This window comes from Dermacentor andersoni, chromosome 8, assembly GCF_023375885.2.
Source record: "Dermacentor andersoni chromosome 8, qqDerAnde1_hic_scaffold, whole genome shotgun sequence".
Classification (NCBI taxonomy): domain Eukaryota; kingdom Metazoa; phylum Arthropoda; class Arachnida; order Ixodida; family Ixodidae; genus Dermacentor; species Dermacentor andersoni.
Genome location: NC_092821.1, coordinates 151,969,564 through 151,995,190, shown reverse-complemented (window position 1 = coordinate 151,995,190; position 25,627 = coordinate 151,969,564). Strand labels below are relative to the sequence as shown.

General features: G+C 48.0%; 1 protein-coding gene across 3 annotated transcripts in view; it reads left to right on the top strand.

The window, feature by feature from the left end:
• LOC126525485 (uncharacterized) overlaps positions 1–25,627 on the top strand; it is a 188,817-nt gene that overhangs the window by 46,994 nt on the left and 116,196 nt on the right. For 2 of the 3 annotated variants that reach the window (XM_055067689.2, XM_055067687.2), the window contains exon 1: positions 22,436–22,780. The exons of the other annotated variant lie outside the window; for it this stretch is intronic. In XM_055067689.2, coding sequence (XP_054923664.1) covers positions 22,738–22,780 — 43 coding nt within the window. In that variant the 5' untranslated portion in view covers positions 22,436–22,737. Of the gene's footprint in view, positions 1–22,435; positions 22,781–25,627 lie in introns of those variants that run through there. 3 annotated transcript variants of the gene reach the window in all.

Below are 25,627 nucleotides of genomic sequence, written 5' to 3'. Positions count from 1 at the left end.
CAGACGGGTTTTCTCCTTGGGTAAGCAGAAAAATGCTGCGCATTTAAAATGCCCTCTGGTACAATTGATATTTGCATGCGTCGCCCAGTGTCGGCTGTCTTCGCTCCTCACATATGTTCTCTGCAGCGTGGTTATCTATACTTGTATGACCGCTGCATTCAGTCATATTTTCATTCGCCAAAAACTGCAGTCATAGTCATGAGGGAAGTAAAGGTTACTGCTAAGAAGGATCGGAGTATGTAACAACATATATATATATATATATATATATATATATATATATATATATATAATGTAAAGAAAGCCGTCAACATATTATTTTATCGCACCGATGCGTGCGTTCACGCCCTCGTGTGCCCGTGATTGGATGAAACGGCGCATTGGCCGGCGGTGCGCACTGGTGCGATTTGTCGAATTCGCCATTAAGCTTATTCAGACGCCGTCTACTCGACGGATTCCGCTCGGGAACAGGATTGTCTCACTAAGTAGGCCAGTAATGGCTTGAAACAGCTTAGTTCGAACCCGGAAACCCACAGTCCTGTCGACGGATTTACGCGTTTCCTCGCAAGTAGACGCGATTAGTATCGTTTCCGGCTGGTTAGAAGGGAGAAAGACGGCGCACTCGCTCAAGCTCTACTAATGCTTAATCTTCGCACCTCGACGGGTTCTGAATCGGCGCGCAAATAAACGAGAGACGCCAGGAAAAGCAGAAGCGGAACAGGTCGCCCACTTACGCGCCGGCGCACGTGTACTGCCCATACGTTTGCGGGGCCTGTCAAAGTGTGTGTGTGTTTATTCGGTGCTGGCTCGTTTGTAATTCTCAGCCCCGATGATTGGCACGAATGGCCGACTGCGAAGGCGTCTGAGGAGGCGGGATATGGCCGCCGCTAGAGAACACGCCTGCGAATTCCATCGGGTTCACGCGGGGGTCGCGCTGGAGGAAATGCCGTTCGGCAGATATCGCTGGCGCTCGACAGCGCTCTAAGGCGTTTGCGCCGAACTCGCTTCGGCGAGTTCTTGTATCGCTAAAATCGAAAATGTCGAACGCTTGACGCGATTATTGCCAGACTAGACGTTGAGGGCACGTGGAGTCTTGTCAGGTCGTAGCTCTGAGGTCAGGCGGGCTCGAATAAATTTTGTCGCGTGGTAAAACAGAAGAGGTGAAACCGGAAACGGGGTCGGCCTGATCTTCTAAACGTATAGGGGACACTGTATGGTCAGCGAACTACCCTGTGTCTCGACCAAAACGCGGAAAAAGGTGGCCGACCGCTAGACGCGATGACACGATTTCGTCTGCAATAACGCGATTTCGGCTGCTCGTAATAGAGTGCCGTGGGCGAAGCGTTAGGGCTCGAAGTTTCCAAGAGCGACTCGCTTGTAATACCGTGTTCCACAGTGAGGAGTTTTGTAAGGCTATAACTATAAAGTCCCACGTCAGGGAATAAATGTCGTCGTGCAGTAGAACAGAAATAGGAAGTAGGAAACGCCATCGTCTACTATAAGCCAGCCATGTATAGGTGACACGATAGACGCGAATCGCAGAAGTGTGGAGGAATAGGCAGAAAATAAGCCATCAACTTTAGGCGGCGATGCCACATTGTCTGCGAAGCCGTCGTTCGAAACGCTGGAGTTTGGTGACATGGATGATAAAATACCTGAGGCTCCGAAGTGCCGAAGCTAAGCCAAGCGTTTAAGAAGCCCGCCGCAGCAGCGCAAGCTTCCTCGACCAGAGCGTTAGGTGCGAGAAATGCGGCTGGGGTGAACAATGAAGCAAAGAGAAAATCACCGCTCCTAAGAGGAAAGAACGGGAGCGTGGATTAGCAAAAAGAAAAAAAGTAAGAGACAACGTATAACGGGCTGACTCGACGGAGAGACATAAAAGAAACTATACGAGCACGCCGCGAGATGAATCTGAAGCGCGATTTCAAAGCGGCCGTCTACATGTTCGCAGCTGCAGAAAGGAAGACGCGTTGGAGAGAAACAGACGACGCTCGCTTCTTGTGCAGGCAAGCGGGCGCTGCTCGTCGTCTGCTACTAGGGACATTGTCGCCTGCTAAGCGGCTTTCGTGCAGGAAAGTACGCACGGCCGTCCCCGCTCGCCCATGCAGGCCCAGAAACGAGTCCAGTCGTGAAAAACGGGAATGAAGATTAAAAAAAAAAGGAGCCAAGCCGAGCAACCCTCTTCTTGTTCCTCTCCACATCGGGCGAACCCCCTGCTGACATTAATGAATACGCGCGCGAGGGGGGCGTCTGGGATTGCAGATGTCCGCGGGACGCCGGGCGACGCCGAAAGGCACGCGCGTGCGAGATGTTAATTTTGTTTCGTTTCCTGATCCGGCGATTTGCTTTTGGTTTCTCCCGTGCGGCGCCGCACGCTGGACGTCGTGACTGCGGATTAGAAGACTAGAAACAGCAAGCAGGTAACATCCTTGCGTGGTCGCATTTCTGCTCCAAACGTCGATACAGAACATGCTGGCTGGTTATGACCACAATGTGCACTTCCTGGTCACGGAATGTATTTTTAAGCCCAAAGTAATACAAGGCAGATGAGTTTGCTGGATCTTCAATTGCGATCCACTGTTCGGCAGATCCTCACCAATCGTGCACATTACCTCTACCTTACCTTACTTTAACTTATCTTACCTTATAGGTTACCTTCCACTTGAACATTACGTCTGCTGCATTCCGAAAATAATAAATGAACGGTTTTCAGTGAGGAGCGAAAAATTACGGCGGGAACCGTCTCAGAATGGCTGTCGAGGTTAATGCGATTAGCAGTGAATCAATGTAGCGGCACACCGTGTATTGCCACCGCTGGAATGCGCCGTGCATTGGGGCGTATGCACTGTAGCCGGGCTTCTCTCTCACACTTTCCTCTGGACACGCAGAACCATCTGGCGGCGCCGTCACGAATTGCGCGCGCGGCGCGTGTCATGCGTGTACAGGGTGTCCCATTAAGTATCACGCACCAAACTTTAAAAATATGCGAATGCCACGTGGCTGGGCAGAACGAAGGTGATGTTGTTTGCCGTCGCTTGGAGATACTCAGAATTTTTTTTATTCCGCGTAATTACATAACTGGACTGAATTAATTAATCACCTTCTCACATATTAGAATGAAGTATCAATGAGATAATTGTAGAGGAACATGAAAGACCCTCGATACAGCTTCCTGTTGCTCGATGCGAGCTACGTGAAAGTGTTTTTCTGAGCGTGAAAGGAGCCCGCGAATACACGCAGTGTCCCGAGCGGCCATTCGCGCGGCAGTTTGAGTGTAATGAGTGCAAAAATAGTAACCGATAGCAATCTTATGACCTGATGTGGTAAGATCATTCTAAAGCACTGCCAAGGAGCGGAGAAGAATGAAGTGTCGGATATTGTGCGTGTCTTTCTAGAGGGCGAGAAAGGGCACCGATTCAGTCCCGAGCTCTTTTCGTAGCGTCAGAGGAACCGCCGATGCCGGCGCCAGAGCTCGTGAGGGCGTCGTCTCTAGAAAACTTTTAGCGTCGCATGTTAGCGACCGCGGGGGCTTTCTTGGAAGTTCGTTATCTAGAGTTTGAGATTGATTGATTGGTTGATTTGTACGAGGAACAATATGCGATCTGTATTTTCTTTACAGGCATAGGTTAAGCATTAAATTTATTATAAAGACTAAAATTAACGCAGATATAATTTGTGTATGGTAGCTCATTTACAAAACAAAGTTCCAGGTTACACTACACGACACACGTAAAGCTAGTTTGTACTGGTAGTTCGTTTAGATCTAGGTACACGGCGACACTTTGGCTTCTCCTGTAAATAAATTAGAGCGCAAGAATTTGGATTTATTCCCCTGTGCTTATCGAGAACTCCGTATTTCATGTCTAGACATAAGAAACTACTCAACTCAAGTATTTCTTGTGGCTTTGTACTGAGTTTTAACTGCAGAGAGAGAGAAAGCACTTTATTTGCACCCGTGAGAGAGTATGGGTGATCGGGGTGAGACGCAGCTCCCCCTTTCACCGTCTGCCTCCCCCCTAGACGTCGGCCGGAATCAGTTGGCTTCCGGCGGCGGCCTGGGCTTGACCGATGACTTGTCTTTGGGCTTGTTCTTCCTGGCTGCGGAGGGAGGATTCCCATGACTCTTCGTTCCCATGTAGACTGTTTAGCGCTGGGAAAGCCCAGAGCATGTGATTTAGAGTCGCTATGCCTTCACAGTTTTTGCATTTCGAAGAGTGCACCTCAGGATGCCATTTGTGTAGGATATACGGGTTTGGGAAGGTACCCTTCATCATACCTTGCTGGTGAAGGTACCCGTCTGCAGTTTTCGCCAGATTACTTCTTCCTTCTTTGTGAGAGACATATTGGGGAGGAGGGAGGGTTCTCCTGCCCATTTTATAGTGTTCCAGAATTTCTCTGTATGTGGTTAAGTCTCGCGTTTTGGACAGGGAGTAGTCTGCCTGCACTGGGGCCCGGTGTGTGAGTCCTCGGGTGATCTCATTGGCGATCTCGTTCCCTGTGAGTCCACTATGGGCCGGCGCCCATATTATTCTAATTAGGTCGTTGGGTACATTCTCCTTGCCTGCCTGTAGAATTTTACCGGCCTCTTTGGACACCTTGCCGGTGTCGTAGGCGTTGATTGCAGTTTTAGAATCGGTGATAATTATTCTGGTTGATGGGTTTGTGATTGCCAGGGCAATCGCCGCCATCTCTGCCTCCTCTGGTGAAGAGTGTCTCACGCTACAGCTCGAGATTAGCTCGCCTTTGTCGCTCACTACTACTGCAGCGTAGTGCCCTTCTTGGTACTCTGCCGCATCGGTGTACACTACCCGTTGTTTTTGGAGGCGGGAGCTTTGGAGTCTTTGGACTCTGCTTCTCCTGCGTTCCTCATTGTGTGTGATGCGCATGTTTCTTGGGAGGTAGGGGGGGTATTCTTAACCTGTTGGTAATTTCTTTGGGGATAGTGGTTATCCCCTCTCGCGATTCTGGGCTGTGGTAGCCCAGTTTCCTAAGGATGGATCTGCCCGTTTTGCTGCCAGTTAGTCTGACATATTGTGCCGTGAGTTTCGCCTCGCACATTTCCTCTAGGGTCTTTGACACTCCTAAGTTGAGGATCGTCTCGGTTGATGTGCACAGTGGTAAACTTAGGGCTCTTTTGACACCTTTCCTGATGAGGATGCCTAACTTGTCTCTCTCTGCTTTAGTTGTCTTTAAGAACGGGATAGCGTAGGTGATTCGGCTAATGATGAAAGAGTGGACAAGCCTAAGTAGGTTCGCCTCCTTCAACCCCGCATTTTTGTTTGCTCTCCTCCTGAGAAGCCTGCAAGTGTGGTTGGTCGTGGCTTCTAGTCTGTTTGTCGTTTCGGTGTTTCTCTCATTTTGTTGTATCCACATACCCAGTATACTGATCTTGTCCACCCTTGGGACCGGGGTTTTGTTGACCAGGAGCTGGATATTGACCTGCTGCTTGATCATGATTAGCATCTCCGATTTTTCCGGCGAGCATTTTAGCCCTATGGGTCTCAGATAGCTTTCCGTTTCCCAGCAAGTAGGCTGGGAAACGGAAAGCTATCTGAGAATGGCCGAGAGCCCGATGTGCGACTCCTGTGGGTGCGAGGAGACCATCGAGCGCCTATTGTGTACCTGCCCTCGCTACGACATCCAACGCCTCTCTCTGCGGGAAATTTTACGCCGACTGGACTCGAGACCGTTCACCGAGTCGAAGATACTCGGACCTGTTCTGTATGACGTGCTCCATTAGCTTGCCTACGCAGGAGGTTAACGATATTGGCTTAAGGTTCTCTAGTTCGAGTTCTTTGCCTGGTTTAGAGATGAGGACAGATTTGCTTTCTTCCACTCCCCGGGTATCTCCCCCTGCTCCCAACACTTTTGCATGAATGCCGTTAGTTGTTGGAGGGAGTTGTCATCGAGGTTTCTAAGCCTGGTTTGGGGATGAGGACTAGATTTGCTTTCTTCCACTCCCCGGGTATCTCCCCCTGCTTCCAACACTTTTGCATGAATGCCGTTAGTTGCTGGAGGGAGTTGTCATCGAGGTTTCTAAGCCTGGTTTGGGGATGAGGACTAGATTTGCTTTCTTCCACTCCCCGGGTATCTCCCCCTGCTCCCAACACTTTTGCATGAATGCCGTTAGTTGCTGGAGGGAGTTGTCATCGAGGTTTCTAAGCTTCTTGTTGTTGACCCTATCTGGGCCAGTCGCAGTTTTTTCTCTGAGCTTGTTTAAGGCAGCTTGGGCCTCTCTTATGGTGATTGCTTGGTCTAGCTCCTCGTTGTTTTCGCCGCTATAGTCGGAGAATGTTTCGGTGTTTGTTTCCCCTATCTACCTCTCTTTTATCTGGTTGATCATATCCTCCTCCGACCCCTGGAAATTGTGTGTTTGTCTTTGCATTCTTCTCCTGGTCTCAGCTTTGGTGTTGTCTGGGACCAGGAGGTGTCTCAATAGTTTACAGGTGGTGACGGAGCTTAATTGCTCGTCTAGTCTATCGCAGATGTTGTTCCAGTGTTGTCTGTTTAGTGTTTGGGCATGGCTCTCAATTTCCTTGTTGAGAGCTGCTATTCTCCTTCTCAGGTTATGGTTGCCCCTTTTTTGGGCGAGCTTGGTTCCTGCCTCTTTTTTCTTTTGCCACAGTTGTCTCATGTGGCTACCAACCCAGTCTTGCTCCTCAGATCATTGTCCAAAACGGGGTCAAAATCAAACGTGAGAGGAAAACACTCAAATCCACCAATTGGCAATCCTTCCGCGACAACGGAGGGGGTTGCGGGGAGATCACTGACATAGCTGAATGGACCAATAGCATCAAGCAGGCGTGCAATGAGGCTGAGCTTTAACTACAGTTACAAAATTTAATCATGTTCAGCAATGTGTTTATCGCGGTTTATCATAACTGCTTATTCAGTTGAGCTGACATAGCAGCCCGATATATTGCATAGTGATTTTGTTGCAAACCCCTATCTCCCAACCCCAGTGTAGGGCAGCAAACCGGAGACTAATATCTGGTCAACATCCGTGCCTTTCCTTTTCATCTCTCTCTCTCTCTCGCTCTCTCTCTCTTGCTAATATCGCATGTATGCACCGTTCCGAAGTAGGTGAAGTGTTATGAATTTGGCAAATTGCTCAGACAATTTCTTTTTTCCACAGATGCAGCGGTTTATATTTCTGTGTATACGGAAAATAAAGATAGGTTTATTGATGGGAGATGGACACTCTAGAAAGTCACGTCATCATCGAGCGGCTCGGAGCCAGTTCGCTTACACTCTAAGAAAAGTTTACACCCTTTGAGTCGTATCTTGCCACACAACGATAATCGTCATCTGTGTTGTCCGCATTTCCTTTCTTTAACGCTGCGAGCCCGGTACTTTCCAGTAACGAACGGCATGCGCGTTATCAGCATGACATAGCATTCCCGACAGGAAAGTAGCTGGCGCGGCGTTTTCAAGAAAGGAAACACAAGCAAGGCAGATGACGATTATCGTTGTGTGGCAGAGGTACACCTCAAAGGGTGCAAACTTTTTTTAGAGTGTATGTTGTCGCGGCTGCTGCTGCCTTTCTTGCGGCGAACCGAACAGTTGTCTTTACAATTTGTTGAACTTTACGTTCCAAAACAACATACGGGCTCCAAGATATGCAGAGACTCCGAATTAATTTTCACCGCTCGGTGTTCATTCGCGGAAAGCCGAAACTCGGCATACAAGCGCGTGGTGTCCATCAGGGAACTGAGGAGCCGTTTGTGTGCGTGTTTGTGACTTTGTTTACGAAATCATTGTGCATGGTGGAACTTGCATTTGAGTTTTATACTGTTATGTTCATGGGCGTATTGGACTGTGCTGTGGATTTCTGACCGTATGAAGTGATTTCTTTTGATTTTCCTACATATTTTTTATATTGTTGTTTCCGCTATGAGAAAGGAGGTAGCCATCGCCATTACAAGGTGACTACGTCTCTTTCTTTTATTTTCATTTCAATAAAAAAAAGGGGCAATCGAACCCACGACCTCATGCTCGACGGCAGAATGTCATTGCCACTGAACCATCACAATGGATATTTTGCGAACAATTGTCGATAAATATTTACTGCTAACCCCCGGATTCATCCGCAGAGCCAGAAATATTAACGAGGACAATATAAACTTCTCTTTGTCACGGCCACAAACGTCAACTTCGGCAGAACTTACGGATAAAATCGTTGAAAGCGATGTCTGGCTGAAGTGGGACGTGATGTTGAGAGAGCAGCGGAAAACTTCGCTCTCCGTTGGAAAATGTCAATAACGTAGAGGCTAGGCTTTGTTGTTTTAACTTTAGTGCCCTCCGCTTGTTCTAGGACGGAAGTCAAGAATAGAAGGGGAGAATATTGTGACACATGTTACCACTGTTGTCTTCACGAAGGCAAGTTTACTTGTTGACATATTGACGTGTAAATGAGATCACACCTTTACGCACGTAATATCATGTCAAGCTTCCTCCTGCATTCACTGCCCTTTTCAAAAGTTATCTCCTATTGGAAGTAACGTGCTATATAACGTCTCTTTTTTTTTCTTTCTTTCGGTAAGCATCGATAATTGCCAGTTTTGATTACTCGTCGCTCTTGTATATACTTCGAACTGGCATATTTGATGGCATCGTAACAATATTTGCCATTCATTTCGTCATCGGAAGCCATTGTTCGTTCATATTCTTACTACCAGATCTACCGGCCCCTGCTCTAAAACAGCTGAGCTTACTTCTTATGTATGAAAAGTAAAGCAACCACGTGCACATCTATACCGATGGATCGACTACGTCGTGCAGTTCTGGTGGTGCGGTGGTTATACAAACGTGAGGAATGACACTGCGGTTCAAGACATCGCATGTGACGACATCAACGGCGGCAGAACTAACGGCCCTGCGTCGAGCACTGGAGTTCATTGATTCTGAAAGACCTAGAAAATGGGCTGTGTTCTGTTATTCAAAACCGGCATTACAGTGCACGCAGTCAGTTCTCCGACACGGATGTCATGACCAATTGACATACGAAATCGTGAAGCTTTACCATCACGTCCAACAAAAAGGTCACGAGGTCGTTTTTCAATGGGTACCTGGCCATTGTGGAATCAGTGGCAATGATTCCGCCGATAACGCTGCTCGCACTGCAAATCAATAAGAGCACAACGTTCCAATTCCGCTTTCGAGGACAAATGCAGCAAGGCAGCTTCGACACCTGGCACGCAGTCTCTCACTGACCGAGTGGAACTCGCCAAACTTACGATTTACGCGACTGCATCGACTAAACCCCTCCCTGCTACTCCGACCTCCACTCGCACTTCCTCGACGTGAAGCTACGCTTCTCTGTCGCCTTTGGTTAGGAGTTGCCTTCACAAAGGTATACTCTGCATTAATTGGAGTGACTGACAGCAGCATGCGAGGTCTGCGGCACCGAAGAAAACATCGACCACCTGCTGTGCCTCTGTCCACGATATGCCCCATAAAGACAAGAACTTGCCAAGGCTTTCCAAAAACTGGACAATCGGCCGCTTTCTGTGCAGGTACTGCTGGAACACTGCCCCCATCGCCCGTCGGCCCATAAAGCGGTGAAGGCGCTTTTGTGCTTCTTAAGGACGACAGGCTTGTGCGACCATCTGTGACTATTAATGCAATTTCTGTAAGACCACACGCGTCAGCGAACTCACCGCAATCTCCTTCTTTCCTTCCCTCCTCTCTCTTCCTGTGATCTTTGTTTTCCCCTTTCCCATTCCCCCGGCGTAGGGTAGCCAACCGGACGTTATTCTGGTTAACCTCCCTGCCTCCTGCTTTTCTCTTTCCTCCTCCTCCTACTCCCAGAACGGGACTAATCTTCGAAATTCCTCACTCTGACAATGCATCGCGACGCTACACGCTGTGCGAACAAAGCGGAAACGAAGCAGCGTCCCACGTTTCGTCAGCGACACCGTTTGTCCCGAAATAGAAAAAAAAAAAAAAAACAAGTACTCCGTAGTGTTACGGCATATCTATGCGGACCACCGCCGTGCAAGGAATTCGCCACTTGGCTCTACTCGCCGGGCTGAAATCTTGCGGGCACGCCGCTGACAATCAAAGAAGTGTGGGAGCGAAACGCGGTCGGACTCGATAATGGCCTCACCGAAATAGAAGCGCGGCGCTGTTGCACGTAGAAGCGCAGTACACGGCGGACCATGAGAACAGACACAACACAACGTCTCGGTGAACGGCCAATGCTCGCATACATTACGCACGAGCGAAGAATGGGACAGCTGTACAGCGCTCTCGGCTTTTCACGTGCATCGCCGTGCAGCCGCCGATCTGTCGAGGAACGGGTTCCGCGTGCCGCTCGGGCAAAACACCGCGGCCATTGTGCGCGCCGTTGTGTCTCGGGCGGCTGTGCACCCCCCGGTGACGCGCACGATGACGAAAGCCGACGAGGACGTGTCGGCATTCTTGCGTCAGTGGTATTTGACAGGAATGATTAAGGGGGGGGGGGGGGGGAGAGAATCGGCGGGGAAAGCGTCTGCTTCCGGCTGCTTCAATTAAGTTGCGGGTGGACGCCTGAATCCATGCTTAACTGCGTGCAATGCAGGATTTAGAGCGGCGAAATGGGGAAAGCACCGAGGGGACACGAATGATTGGAAATAAGGTGCGAGAATTAAAAAAAGAAATTGTGCAGGAACAATCGACGATGATTGTCACTGTATAAGCGATTAGTCGAATGCTTCTAGAAAGCTATATAGCTCTTCCTTTTATTATAGGAATGACGCGCTTGAAGGAGTATATTTGTTGCAGTCGGAATATTCGCGCACATGTAGTCTTTGTTGTTTCGTTGCCTCGTGCCGCAGGCAACAGAGCCCTTAACCAGCACATCTGTGGTGGCGGTGTAGTATACTATAGGTGGCCGTATGCATACAAGCCCATTCGTCATGAGCGTGTGGAAGCCGGCGGCGCGAGCACCGGCGTGACAGGCGACTGCCGCCCTCCACTGCCGAAGTCCTCTCTCGCAGTCGCCGCAGAGCAACGACACAGAGGACACCCGGAGAAGAGGCGCTCCTACGACAACATCCACACCTCCGGGCGGCCCAAAACTCTCGCGCTACGGTACGCGCGATTTGCTTCGGCGCCTTTGCATCGGCGGCAAAAGTCCGACCACCACCGACCACTGCAAAAGAAAAGAGGCGAAAGAGCCAAAGAAAATTATTCGGCCCAAAGGGCGAGGCACAAACAAAGCGGAAGAAAGGGGTAACGGCTGCGTGCAAGCTCCTCGGACATTGCTGTGCTATATTAACGCGCAGAGGCGACCGACTCGATGGAGTGCACTGACGGGGTTGCAGGCGTCCCACGTTGACATACCACCTGTCCTGTTCAAGAACGCCATGTAGCCACTGAGCCATCGTTGGCAGGTACTTATAATTTCTACTCGTGCACTTCGAAGCTTGATATTACATGGGCTCTGGTTCTAACGAGGTCGTATAATGTGTGTGACAACCAACTTGCATTGAAGCATCGATACTTTATGAGCTATATCAGTGGAAGGTGTGCTCTCTATACGTGCAATCAGAACTAGTAGATATATACAACACTGAGCGGTTATACCCATACCAGAACAAGATTGCTTGTACAAGCAACACACTCCTTTTTTGCTTGGGATGTCAACGCCGTTAGTATCTGTGTCCCTTCGAGTGTAATTAATGTGGTCGAGTACGCGCATCAAGTAAAATAAGAAACTGGCTCATCCTCATCTGCGCAGGTTAGAAAATCTGTGCGCTCTTTATGTATGTTGGTAGGTGAAAAAAGAAAGTCTGAAGCCATTCAGTGGGGGGTTCTGTGTGCGACTATTCGCATTTCGGTGCCGTCTCTTGAAAAGTTCTTGAAAGATCTGTTGAATACCGAGCGTTTCAGAAAATGCATTCGAAATTCCTTAAAAATCAGAAGTATGCTACAATTAATCGATATCCTTGGAATTTCTTCCACTAGAGGTTAATACATAATAATCGACTTGAAGCAGTGATGACTGTGATGTATTTGACAGTGATGACAGTGATTTATTTATAAAAATTTGACTTATCAGCTTTTTTTAACCGAAAGAATCAGACGACTAATCCCTATACAAGACTTCCGAGACTGAAAGAATACAAGAATTGCGCATTGCCCGAGCAGTTATGATCGGTTCCAGACACTCGAAAAGTTCACGCGACTACTTTCTGCAGCGTAATGAGTTCCGGCTGATTTCGCTCATAAAACGCGACTTTGACGCTCTTAGCTGACGCCCACGATATCTGGCGTGACTTTTTATGCCTCACCGTCGCGTGAGCCTGAAGTGAGCCAGCCGAGGAATCATATGATTCCTTGGCTGCTTTAAGTATTAAGCCATGAAACACGAAAGATAAATATGAAACAACGATGACTTAGTCATTAAAAAAACATCGCTAGGCAGAAACACCTTCAACAAAACCAGTGAAAGTATACAAGGTGTTTCTTTTTTATCTGCACCAAAATTTTTAAAGATTTCCTATGGTAGATAGCGCGATTCTAACCCTTTGTCTAAATTACTCGATGAGGCGGCCATTACTTCTACGATGAATCATAATGTTCAATTGAATAATTAACGCAATTACACTCATTAACTTTTATAATTAATTACATTACGCTACATATTTCAATCTACGAATTATAGCCGCTGAGTTAGCATGGCGTATCCACTTGGAACGAATTCTCTGAACAGCACCCGGTCCGAGATATGAATTTTCAAAGTGTCCGACGAAATGCATTGGCGTTCCAGTTACTTTTTCGAGAAACCGCTGTTTTATGCAGTGAAACACAAAGGCGCACTCCGTAGTCTCCCACTACGGTGTGCCTCATAATCAGATCGTAGATTTGGCAAGTAAAACCCCATAACTTAATTCTTTTAAAGGTTTTGTTGAGAAAGGAAATGAAACGACACAGCACTTCTACAGCAAGTTCGACGGCGCATATCTCGTAAATGTTGTCATCCCCACAATTCTTTTCAAGTGTGTATGCCTTGCAGTCTCACCCACTAGAATTTGTAAATTGCAATATGTTCCATAATGTAATTAATTAGAAGCTGCTTAATTAGTGAACTTCTTTATCAATTAGTCGATTATGCATTAAACTTTTTTGTGCTGGCACTGGCCACCTATTCGAGAAGACCCGCTCATGGACTAGAATTGTGCTATCTGCTACAGGCAATTTTCTTAATTTTTTGAAAGTGTTCGCTGAAACGTCCTGCATACAAACACAATCAATTTCAAATGCACTGTGGCGACTAGGCGATCGTCCACTGCTACTGGAACACCGTCGAGCCCTACCGATAATCGGCCCAGAACGCAGTGAAGCACTTTTAGTGCATTTTGAGTCTCTCGTGCGAGGACCTTTGACTACACGCGGTTCGTACTTTCGCCGCCTATTTCTGTCTTTCGTATTCCCCCGTTTTCTTCACCCAACATTCTAGTCCCTTGTTCTATTCCATTCTTCCGTTTTATTCTATTTATCAGTTCTAATCTATTCTCCGGTTCCCGTCCCCCACGGGAGGCTTTTCTGATTAACATCCCTGCTTTCTCTCTTTCTTTCGCTCACTCTCTATCCGAAATGTATTTTGAGTATGGTGCCGAAGTCGAGCATTCCTACTGTGCACGCATCCCTGTGCGGTTTGTTCTCGCTCTGGGCACAACTGACCAAGAAGGAATATAGCAACAGATCACGTGATGAGCGGGTCGGGTCTGTTTCGAGCCTGCGAAAAGGCGCGCTGTCACGCCCTTGTCCCGGGAAGCCGTGGAATGTGGGTGGACTCGTCTCGTGTTCAAAGCCATATTACGCGAAGGACATAGCGACGAAGGAGGAGTATACGGCAGCGTGAGAAGGCGTTGATTGCCAGCAAGGTTCCTGCTGCAGGGGAAACGTCAAACAGCGCCATAGCGGTTATCACACGCACTACGATGACGGGCAAGTGCTGGCGCTGTTGGCGACTGCAGACAGTTGTTGACGCGCCTGCCACCTCGCCTAATCAGTGATTGTCGAGGCTTGCAGTCCGGTCGCCGAATTCGCGATGGATGAGAAAACGGCGAACGAACAGGTATGCGCAAAAAAGTTGCACCCGTCTTGTTGCATTCTTTATGTGTTCCCTTGTGGCGCTGTCTTCGCTGCGAGTATTGTGCGGCTCTTTTCTCGGGTCTCCTTGTACGCCATGACTGTGCGTTTCCCAATCCGAGTAGAATTGCAAAAGACAGTTGGAGTGCCTCGAACATCCGGTGGCACAGAAATGAACCTTTTGCGATAATCTAATCGGCAGATCAAGAATTGGCAGTCACTTCAGCGTGCCCTACAGAGGATGAAGGCGAAAGCCTGCTCGCTCACGAGACATTCATTACATTACTTGACATTTTCATTCTAATGCGTTGTTGCTTCCTAGTACTTGTTTTCGCGCACCAAAGATCGTTGGTTCGAGTGCCTTAATTAATTGTACCTGAATAAATGTGTCTTAATTAACTTCGCCCTAATTAACACGAAAGGTCGCGGTTCGACACCCACCAAACGTCGTGGGTCCGAGTGCCTTCATTAATTTTATCTTAATTAACCGTGCCTTCATAACCGTGCTTTCAATTAACTTCGCATTAATTAAAACCAAAGGTACTGGGCTCGACTCTCATTCTTCACAATGTGAATTGGAATCCAACTTAAAGATATAGCCCGCTCGGCCACATCTCAATGTCGGGTGGGGGGTTCGAGTCATTAATTAACTTCGCCTTAATTTTGGAAGTTTGGAGGGTCAACATGGCCACAATTAGTACATGACCGGGGTAGTTGGAGAAGTATGGGAGAGGCCTTTGCCCTGCAGTGGGCGTAATCAGGCTGATGATGATGATGATGATGATGATGATGATGATGAATTAACACCGAAGTTCCAGGGTATGAGTACCTTAATTAATTATATCCTAATTAACTGTACCTTAATTAACGTTAACACCACAGGTCGTGCTGACGCTTCTTCTTGTCGTTGGCTTCGATGATGGCCTTTTTGATTGATGGAAATTGATGAAATTGATGGCCTAATTTGCCTAATTAACACCAAAGGTTGAGGGTTCGACCCGCTATAATCTTTGGTGGCATAACGCAGGACGGCGGAAAGCTGGACATCGGATCTTTTCGTCGCATGAGCCGTCTTAGGCTTCCGCCTTAATAAGCTCCCCCTCTCTCTCTCTCTCTAATACAAGAGTGAATCGTCAATCCCTGTAGCTTTAGGGTTTGACCATTCACTCTAAAAAAGGCGTTTCCGCAAGCTTCCATAGGGATAACGTTCGGAACCGTGTCTCGGGCGTTTAATTATATATTCTTGCCTTCTTTTTCCCGCGCTCGCGTTTTGTGCGCGGCCACACCGCTACTAGCGTGGAGTGTATCCTGCGGCGACCTTCTTCACGAGCCGTCTTTGTAGCAGGAGTTCTCGATACGCACACGTTCGATCGTGTGCACGATTCTTCCGGGGGAGCGCACGCTATAGGCGGGACGACCCCGAGCGAACGCCGCGAGAGACACGCCAACGTTCGCGCACGCCAACACTTTTTTCGCGCACTGCGACACGCACGCGCGAGGGGCAACGTCCCAGGCGCAGTGGTCTACGGCCCGCCGAGTTACGACGACGCTTTCCTCGCCGGCTGTGCGAAATGCTCGCGAGTCGCGTTCGCTTACGAGGCTGCTGCTGCTGTTTGTTGCTACTGCGCACGCTTAGCGAGGCGCACGCAGCCGTAAAGCGGTGCGGTTGCCCGCCGCGGCAGCCCGACTTAGAAACCGGGAAGGACGCGAGGCGGCACTTTTAATTGGGCCGGCATAAGGCCTCTGCGAGGCCCGCTATAAAACCGCGAGGAGGCTTTTTCGGCGCCCGAGTGTGGCATCACTCAATCAGGGGTGCGCCAGTATCTGGTGCGCCAAGTCACCAAGCACGCCGCGTCCTCGTTGCGTTTCCAGTTCTGTGCGCGCGCTCTGAGGCCGTTTCCGAAGTATGGGTTTAGTGCCGCTCGTGATGTCTCTTTATTGGCTGAAACACAACGTAACAGCCCCTGTAGAAGCGAAGAAATAGATAGATAGATAGATAGATAGATAGATAGATAGATAGATAGATAGATAGATAGATAGATAGATAGATAGATAGATAGATAGATAGATAGATAGATAGATAGATAGATAGATAGATAGATAGATAGAGTGAGAGAGAGAGAGAGAGAGAGAGAAAAGAAGAAGGAAACTCGCCCATCGTTGTCCTGCCATTACCGAATGTCCACCGCGGTGGCTTAGCGAACGTGTGGCGTCGCGTTATGGAGCACGAGGGCGCGGGTTCGGTAGCCCACCCCATTCAGACGGGGTCGAAATCGAAAAGCGCTCGTGTGCCTTTCCGCGATCGAAATTAATCCGGAGCCCTCCACTGCAACGTCCCCTTCAACCCGCACTGTAGTTAATGGGGACATTAAACTTCACAATTTATGTAAATAATTTAATCACCTAGTGTTGGCTGCATCTATAATTGACATGTTTGATCACGTCGGCTTGTGAAGATATAGTTTTCTCACTTCTGCTAGTGTTGAATGTTTTCCCATGCTTAACCAAATGCGGAGAGAATATAAGGTGTCGTGGATTGATGAACAAACACACTGCATTTCTAAGCGACCGGGACGTGTGTTTGGATTAACCTTTTCTGCTGTCGAAAACAAGTGACGGTTCACTTGGCTTTACCGCTCTTCTCTGCCTCTGCTGTCCCCGTAGCCTCCACAACTCTGTACATTTATAGTGCGGCTGAGCTGCACGAGAAACAATGAGAGGACCCCTTTGAGCAGAGAGAGTTGCCTTTGAACTTTCCTCAGACTCGCCGCTGTGGGCATCAGTATGCCACCGTGGGATATGACAGCGACCGCTTATCTATGCACGCGACGTCACACTCTGGGCTGAGTGTGTATACGCACCACACCGCTCTCTTCTTTTTTTTCCCTGAGAGTTCGTGCGAGCTCCTCTCGGGATTAGCGTGCCACAGCCGAACGCGACGCGCTCATTTGGCTGCGCACTCTCTCCTGGCGCGATACGCGATGTCCTTTTTTCCCAGCGACGGACCCGCCAGCCTTGGCGAGGCTAGACGTATACCATAGCGTATACTGCGGTACGTATGTATACGCAGCGCGGAACCTGGCGCGGGCAGGCACCTTCCTGGTCATCGATCGACGGCGCCTGTACGCAAATTAATTTTTTTTTGTCAATCACGCCGCGGCTGCGTGCGATGAATGCGCTCTGTCTGGAGCGTCGCGGGGCCGCTTGGCGTATTTCAGTGGAGATGAACGAGAGTGCTGCTTCTGGCGTTTGCGTGGCGACGGAATGACAACACTTTTCTCCCGTTTTTTAGTTTTGTTGTCTTTCGGGATCGAGCCAGATATAACCTTGCCTGCGGTAAGGTTTGACGAGACAAAGTGATTCCTAAGGCTGACCAATTATTTTTCTTTACCGTAAGGTGAGGTTGCACTTCCGCTTTCGGCCACGGCAGTAATCTATTTTCTCTGCTGTCAGGAGGGTGGGGTAACTGACGGAATTCTCAAAAGGAAGATTGGTAACGCGTTAATTAAAACAGTAAAAAGAAGCTCTACTGCAACGACGATGACAAGATGTCAATCACGAAGCTTAATGCGAAGGATGTGGGTCCGGCTGCCACGGGCGGCAAGATGTTCTTTCTTCTTTTTTCTCCAGTTTTATTTTCCTTTAATTTATTTTTTTCTACACTACAATTAAATACAAGAAGTAACTTCCCCTATATTTGCCTCAGCTTCATTGTCTGTTGGCTTATGTGGTTATGAATAACAAAGCCTAGAATAAGATTAGCTCGAGAGCTCCAGACAGTGTAGGCCACGGCACGCCACACGATTCCCGCAAAGTCTCTTAAATACGTACTTCAGGCCTGGTGCTCTGACGCGTCTGAGCAAACCAAATATTGATAATTGCGGTCCTAATTTCCTTCGGAAATCACTCGGGCGGAACCGATGGCGTCAACTCGCACCGGCGTTTATCAGCGCAGGGTTGCTGCTGAGCGTGACGTCCTGATGACACGGCGGTGCGTCTAGCCCTCAATTCTGGCGAACGACGGGTGCGCGCCCGTCCTTAGCGAGGCGACGTGCGGCCACGAGCTTGTTGAAACGATTACTACGGTTACGACAAGTTCAACTGGAGTGTGTTCTGTCGGAAGACGAGAATAATATCTGGGGAAGATTTTCAAGAACTTCCTTCTGGAGACAACACTTGAAAGCAGCGAATGCGAAGAGGGCGCTTGTCTGCTTTCTTCGTTTATACGCAAACCAGACGCCTTACTGCACTGCGTGATGCGTCGCTTTCACCACCAATCTTTTCTGTAGCCATTCACCATCTTTTTCATGTTTTCATGTTAATTATCTTTTCTGTTTTGTTTTGTTTCCAGATTAAGCAATATCGTGAAACAATGCACAAATCAGTGTGCTGTCCGCGTACTCATGTCAACTTATTTTCATGCTCTATAGCGCTTCCTGCACAACGAATTGCTAGTACGCTCCCTTTTTGACTTGCATTTCAGACTCTTTCTTTCTGTATTTATTTAATTCCTTAGATTTTCCTTAAATTTTCTTAAGATTACTCTCTTAATTTTCTCAAATCACCTGATTTATGACCTTTTAACTAAAACGCCTGACTTCTGCTTGATCCTCAGTTTATTTAGCTCACGTACTGTATTATCACGCGCCCTGTTTGTCAACGTTCGTGGGTGCAGGCCTTGTCAAGCCTGATAGATGGCTTTTCCTCTGTACCCACCAAGTGTCCCTGATACTGAAGTAAACTTATTTATTTATTTATTTATTTATTTATGTATTTACTTATATGAGAATGGAATGGTTGTGCAAAATTCACACGTGTTTATACGGACAGAAATCTGCGACCAAGGTGGTAGGGATTTATGAGTGTGTGGCATTGAAAGGAGGACGCGTGTACATACGTGTGAAGTGCAACAGAAGCGTGCGTCGGCTATCAACTGGAAGGTCACACGGGGGCGGGCAAGGAGGAAGGCAAACACTATCTGCACATGCTCATGGGAAGGCAGCATGAAGCCGTCAGTCAGGAACCCGTGTGGACACTTCCGAAACCGAACGGTTTATGCGTGAGAATCCCTCTTAATGCAAGATAATCGAAGGCTGACTTAGGCACGTGCTGCCGCTATCACTCACTGATGTGGTATGCCGTCGGCCATAAGACGCACTCCTTCGTTCGTTAGTTGTGCTGATTTCCGCAGAACTGAGAGAGAGAGAGAGAGAGAGAGAGAGAGCAAGGACAGGAAAGGCGGGGAGGTCAACCAGACGAGCACCCGGTTTACTACCCTGCACTGGAGTTGCGGGAAAGGGGCATAGAAAGAGGGAGAGAGTTAGCACTGAGTGCGTGTGGGAGGATGTACAGGGACACTATAAACGGTCTCTTAAGCGGGTGCACTTCAAGCAGTGTACTAATGTACTAATGGCTTTTCGTGCCAGTGACTGGTGTGCTCACGGTCCGAGTACCTTTGACTCGGAGAACGAATTGATTTGTCAAATTCAGTATCCCTGGGCTTCGAGTCGTCGATTAAATTGGCCTGGCTCTGCGATCTTGGTTGGCTCAGGTGGTAGAGCGACCATAACGCATTTTTCCCGGGCTTGACCCACCCCGACGAAGACGTATTTTTGTTCAACGGCGAAGCGTTTTTTTTTAAAATAAAAATCCTGAATGATATTGCTTTTTAGTTTCGTGCGCTACAGTCAGGTGAATGACAACTTTACCTTTCACGAGCTTTCCTTGCGGGCTTCCGCGGAACTGGTCTGACAACTTCTTCATTCCCGTGTCTGGATCGGACTGACTGTCTTCAGAACTGGGAATACATCCGAACCCTAATTATAGCGAACCCGTATGACACAATTTATTCTCTAAATCAAATACGCAAGACTTAATGGCCGATAGTCACATGAAGCAACTCTCTCAACGAACTGGACATTTGATGCTGTCTCCTTCACTTTGGCGTCCCGGCACAGACGTGTATCACTGTGCATGCGAGCTACGCTGATGTATTTTTAAAACGCAGCGGCAGACAGCGCAACCGCGTAACCCGCACACGCTCCCGAATCCAGTCTGTCTTGGTCTCTTCGGCACAGGCCACAACGCGATAATGTGCTGCATGCGCCATAAAGACGCTCGCATGCCGCGAACGCAGTAGGAGTTATATTTAGCGTCTTGTCTTTCTTTTCCGTCATGCCTTTTTTAAAGGATGTGCTGAACTGGTACCGTTCCCACATTAAGAAAAGTGAACTGCACAACGCAATAGCGCGCGCATCGAAAACACCTTTCCTAGTGATGCGCTGAGAAAGAGTTCGTGAAACCGGAAGAAATTACCGCCTACAACGCGTACTTTGTTTCAGTAGATGGATTTCTTCCTTGCTTTTTTTCTCCCCACTAGAAATGACAAATCCGTATATGATGACCGCATCACAAACGTTCGTTTAAGTTCGTTGTGAGCGAGTCTGGGCATATCGAATTACCCGCTGTATCGAACTTATTTTAGTGCATAAGCCTGTTCGTTATGACCAAGATCGAATGCTTTCTCGACGGTGCAACAAAAGATTAGACGACATTCTATCGGTCGACGGTCATTTGGGTAACTTAATCTCTGATTAGTGCAACGGCATGTACGCTTTACATAACAGCGGAGTGTTCCACATCACCGATCTCACCACGTGAGGAAGAAAGCGGGTAACATGATCGTCCCGTCTTCAATAACCAAGCTTGTTTGATTCGCCTGTTTGTGCACACAGTTTGACGTGGAAAGATAAGCGTTGCTTCAAGGCCAACGAGTGATGGGTCTTCCGCATGAGAACTTTCAGAACGCCTGTAGTGTTCCCTGACGGTTTCAAAGTAAACAGGAAAATATTTCTGCGCATTTTGATTACCGTCCTCCGAGACACCGAGTTGATCAATGGTTGGTGACACACCCGTGTTAACAACCAAAGAAGACCAAAGTTCACCGGAAGATGGATGTTTGAAGCAATGAAAAGTATAGTTGAACAAGCAGTGTCGTTGGAGCCAATGTTTTGATCTCCTTGCTGAAATGTTTGCTCCAATGACATTTATTGTTCGACCACTGTTCACACTGTTAACAGCGTATGAGTTATTCACATGGAACAATTGCCAGCCGAGTATGCCAAACCAACGCCGCCTGTTGGCTCTGTTGTAAGCAGCGGCCGGTACGAGTTGAGAAGGCCTTTACTCTGACGGAGTGCCAGTGGTGCCAGCTTCATGCATACGCAACGCGCACCACTACGACTTGGTGCACGTATAGCCACCACTGGAAGAATGAGACAAGACAGTTGCAGCCTTATTAATTTGTGCGGAGCGCAATCTTTCATTCACTTAAAGTTTTAACATTCTTCCTTTAAATAAATTACGTTTGTATGCGCTTACGTTTCTTATTTACGGGCATATTTAGAACAAGAAACGAACTTATAGCGGGATCGACCGAGCTAAGTATTCAGCATTAAAGCAGGCTTAATTTGTGTGTTGTAACTGAAGCAAGACCTTAGATCCTTGTTAACGAGCCCTCCGCCAAGTGCTCATGGTTAGTTCAACACACTTCATGGAGAACGCCGCTAATTCAGGGGTGACTATATGCATTTCATCTTGTAATGTGGAAAACAGCAAACACAAAAACGCAGAATGTTTATCGACCACTGTACGTGAGTAATGACGAAGTGGGATCGAATGAGCCACCTTTTGTCGTTTGATTTTTGTCGTTACATTTGCACTTACTGGAAGGAAAAGCATTTTATATTGCTATTTGTTATGATAACCGTAACATACGCGAAACGATTTTGAAGAGTACGTAACGTGTAACGTTACAGGCTTAGAAGCGTGGAGCTTGTAATGACAACACGGACTCGTTTGATTTCGTATTGCACGTTCATTGTGGTGAGGCGCATGGAAAGTCACGATCGTAAGGTCGCTGCGCATTCTTTAGAACGAGAAAGACGCGCCTATTTCAGGCACCTATTCTTCTTGATCTCAGAAACTGCTGACGTCACTAGAGAACTTTCTGACATCTGCTGCTTATGCTGGATAAGAAAGCGGGGGAGTGAGATGGGAGCATCGGGATGAGTGCGTCCTCTCCATCTGCCGGCGGTGCGGCACAGAAAGAGAACGGCGCGCGCCTCGAGGGGGTTTCCTCGCACGACGTCATCATTTTCTCGGCTCCCCCAAAACGAGCGCAACACGTACGTACGCGCGTCCAGGAATCCGACTCGCCGCTCGCCCTCGCTGCAGCACCCCCGAAATCGAGGCCAAACCGAAAACGTGGCTTCGCCGTGAGGCCGGGCGCCCTCTATTTGGGAAGCCCACCCTCGCCGTTCCACACCGGCCCAACTAAAAAACAGTTGCGGCGTCGTCTGCTCGCCGAGCAGGTAGCAGCAGATGAGAAACGCGTTGGGTCGTCTGCTCCGTCGTCTGTCCGTCTGCTCCGCATCGACGTCGTCGTTTGCTCCGAGGAGCGGCTGCGCTCCGCGTGCCGCGGTGATCATCATGTGTCTACGCCGGCAGCGTGCGCCGGCTACGGCGGTGTGACAGGAGTGATTCTCGAGTGATTAATGTGGTGCGTCCCCGTGGAGCCGTGGAATTGTACAGAACACGAGTGCCGGTGGGCGGCCACCTAGAAACGCCGGCGCTTTTTTCGCACGAGAAACCTCCAACATGAGGTCCAATCACAACAGGTGTCGGCCACCCGAATTCTATGGTAAGTTTTTGTGCGCTCTCTTCAATGTCCGCCTTTCTTTGTTCTTTCTCGGCCATCAAAACTGTGTAAGAAATTAACAGGATCATAATTGCTGAGCTCGTCTCGCGATGCGCACAGAAACAGCTGATGGTGACGCGGCACGATGTGTTACAGCTATTCTGTGCCTGTCTAGCCGCGCGTTGACTTTTGCCGTGAAATTACTCACTTTACGACGGCGAAAAGGCTTGTTCCAACGTATGCTTAAGACTACTTCTAGGTGGCTCAGTTATTTTTGAAACGACTGATCTTTGCGTGACTCTGTGTGACATCGTCATAATGTGAGTAGAGATACCGACTGAGACAGAATATTAATGTGTCTGGTTTTTCGTTAAATGGCGGAGCTTATTTTCCCTTCTGGTATATTTTTCGTGCTGCTCAGTGGCTCGTATATATATTTTTTAAATAGGCAGGGAAAGCATACGTTAATGCATGTAATGCGGCCAGAATGTCACGCTGGTGGCGCTCACGTATGTCACTTCGGGTGTCTATAAACAGTACAGACAACGTATACATCAGTCAGCTGCATTGTGGATAACTCCTTACCCATTTATAACCATGTGCACATCGAAGGAAGAGAGAGAGAGAGAATGAAGAGGAAAGGCAGGGAGGTTAACCAGATATGAGTCTCCGGTTTGCTACCCTACACTGGGGATGGGGGATAGGGGTTAGAAAGATGACAGAGAGGAAAACGCAAAAAAAAAAGGAAGTACATCGAAGGAAGTACACACAGTGCGACATAATGTATCAGAGGATGACTTGCCGTCTAAGTCACAAAAAGTTAAATCAATCCTGGCACATATACGGGCCAAAACCGCGATCTGATTACGAGGCACGCCGTAGAGTGGGACACCAGATTAATTTTGATCACCTGGGGTTCACCCAATGTGCTAGATAGAACACCTTTCACTTTGAACAAGATCTTGGGACCATGGCCTCGCATATCGCAGCTACAAAGGCCGCAAAAGCGCTGATGCGATATTTTAAAGCTACTGAATTGAGTCGGCGTCTGTGATCCGAACTGAGTGACCGAACGATATCCCCAGCAGACTTTCTCTTCTTTTAATCTTTCCGTGCCCTTTTCCCTTTCCCCGGTGTAGGGTAGCCAACCGGGCTCAGTCCTGGTTAACCTCCCTACCTTTCCTTTATCATTTGCTGTCTCTCTCTCTTTCTTGCCCTGTGCTGCCCCCATGGAGATGCGGCCACCGCGACCAGGATCGAACCAGCGTCCTCGAACGCAGCAGCGCGATGCATAGACACTGAGCTGCCAACCCTTATCTTCGTTGATCCCTCACTGTATTGGATTACGTCATTTAACGGGCTTAAGCAAGCTAGATTCTGAGATACACTCCCCCCCCCCCCAAGAAAGAGGAAAGACAACAACAATAAAGCAAAAATAAAGGTGATACTGGGCCCATATTCACAAAAAAGCTTTTATGCAATTAATGTTCGTAGTAGCAAATGCCAGGCAATCCAGGTGCTTTACATATTGCCACGCACACATTGTTTAGCATTTTGCTGGTGACTGTTTTTCACCGGCTGTTGTCACTGTTAATCAAGTTATCGCTCTTGCAAGGCGCGTTACTATATCCGAAGTTTTTGGCGACAATGGACGACCGATGGAAAACAGCGCATGCGAAAAGCTATGTGCATTATGTTATTTGTGAATTTGTATTGACGACTACATATGCCAGTAAAAATTGTTTTGTACGTTACCTACTGTTCAGAAATTGTTGTAACGTCTCTTAAATTTGTTACATTCATTAAATTATCTTTGCTTATTTTTTACTTTCTTTAACAATGCCGACTGCTGGTTTGTCATTCATTTGTTTGAACGTGGTATCCGTAGCTAGCCTTTCGCTAAGGATCCTGCATTTTCGTGTTTAGAATGTGTATATGCCAGCAGCAACAAATTCAACAAATAAAGAAGAAAAAGATTGGGCTCTGGCGTTTTAGGGCCGAGGCAAACGCTTACTTCATTTTTATCCTGATAACCTTCCGTGCCCTTGCGCTCGTGCTGTGGAGTGCTTCACGGTCATGAAAAGCACCGTTCGCTCCGGCCTAAACGCTCGCCTTTAGCTATGGTGTCTCTTGTCTTTCAAACATCCCGGAATTTTACGCCGAAAATCTACCGCGCAAATTTTACATTCACGCACGCATTTCTAACCGGAGTACCTCGCTGTCATTCCTCGGTTCGACACAATAGTCGGAATACTCCCAGGGTCGTGTTCTTCTTCTTCTTCTTTCCTTTTTTTTTTGATGGTGTTACCAAGGAAGGCACAGTTGTGAAAAACAACACTTGACTCGCATCTGGCTTACCGCTTGACACAATTAAGTCCTTTCAAGTGCTTCTCAGTATGTTCCGCCCGAATAAACACGAGCAATTAGCTTTAGGTACATGTCAACGAGCACAATTAAAACCAGCACGGTTGAACAGCGTTGCACCCAACTACATGCGAGTTAGTTTCGAGCTAGACAAAGCTGACAGAGCGTTCTTACTGAACACAACCCCTTTCTCTCTGACGGTGATGGATGTCCTGCATTAATATTTTCAGGGCAAGGGTAGACGCGTAAACAGTCTGCACAAAGCTTACTGCAATGGGGTGCCCTTATGTGGCAGTAAAGAGCTCTATTTGTTCCTTTCAGGCAGAAAAAAATGGGCAAAGCATGAGTGATAATGGTGCGTTAATGTAAAGGAATGCGTAACGCAGCTGCTGCATGGTTAGATCAGTTATGTGTGAAATCACGCAATTAAGCTGTCCCTTGTGGACATAACGTGAACTGCGCTGTGCGTGTGGACCTGCCATTTAT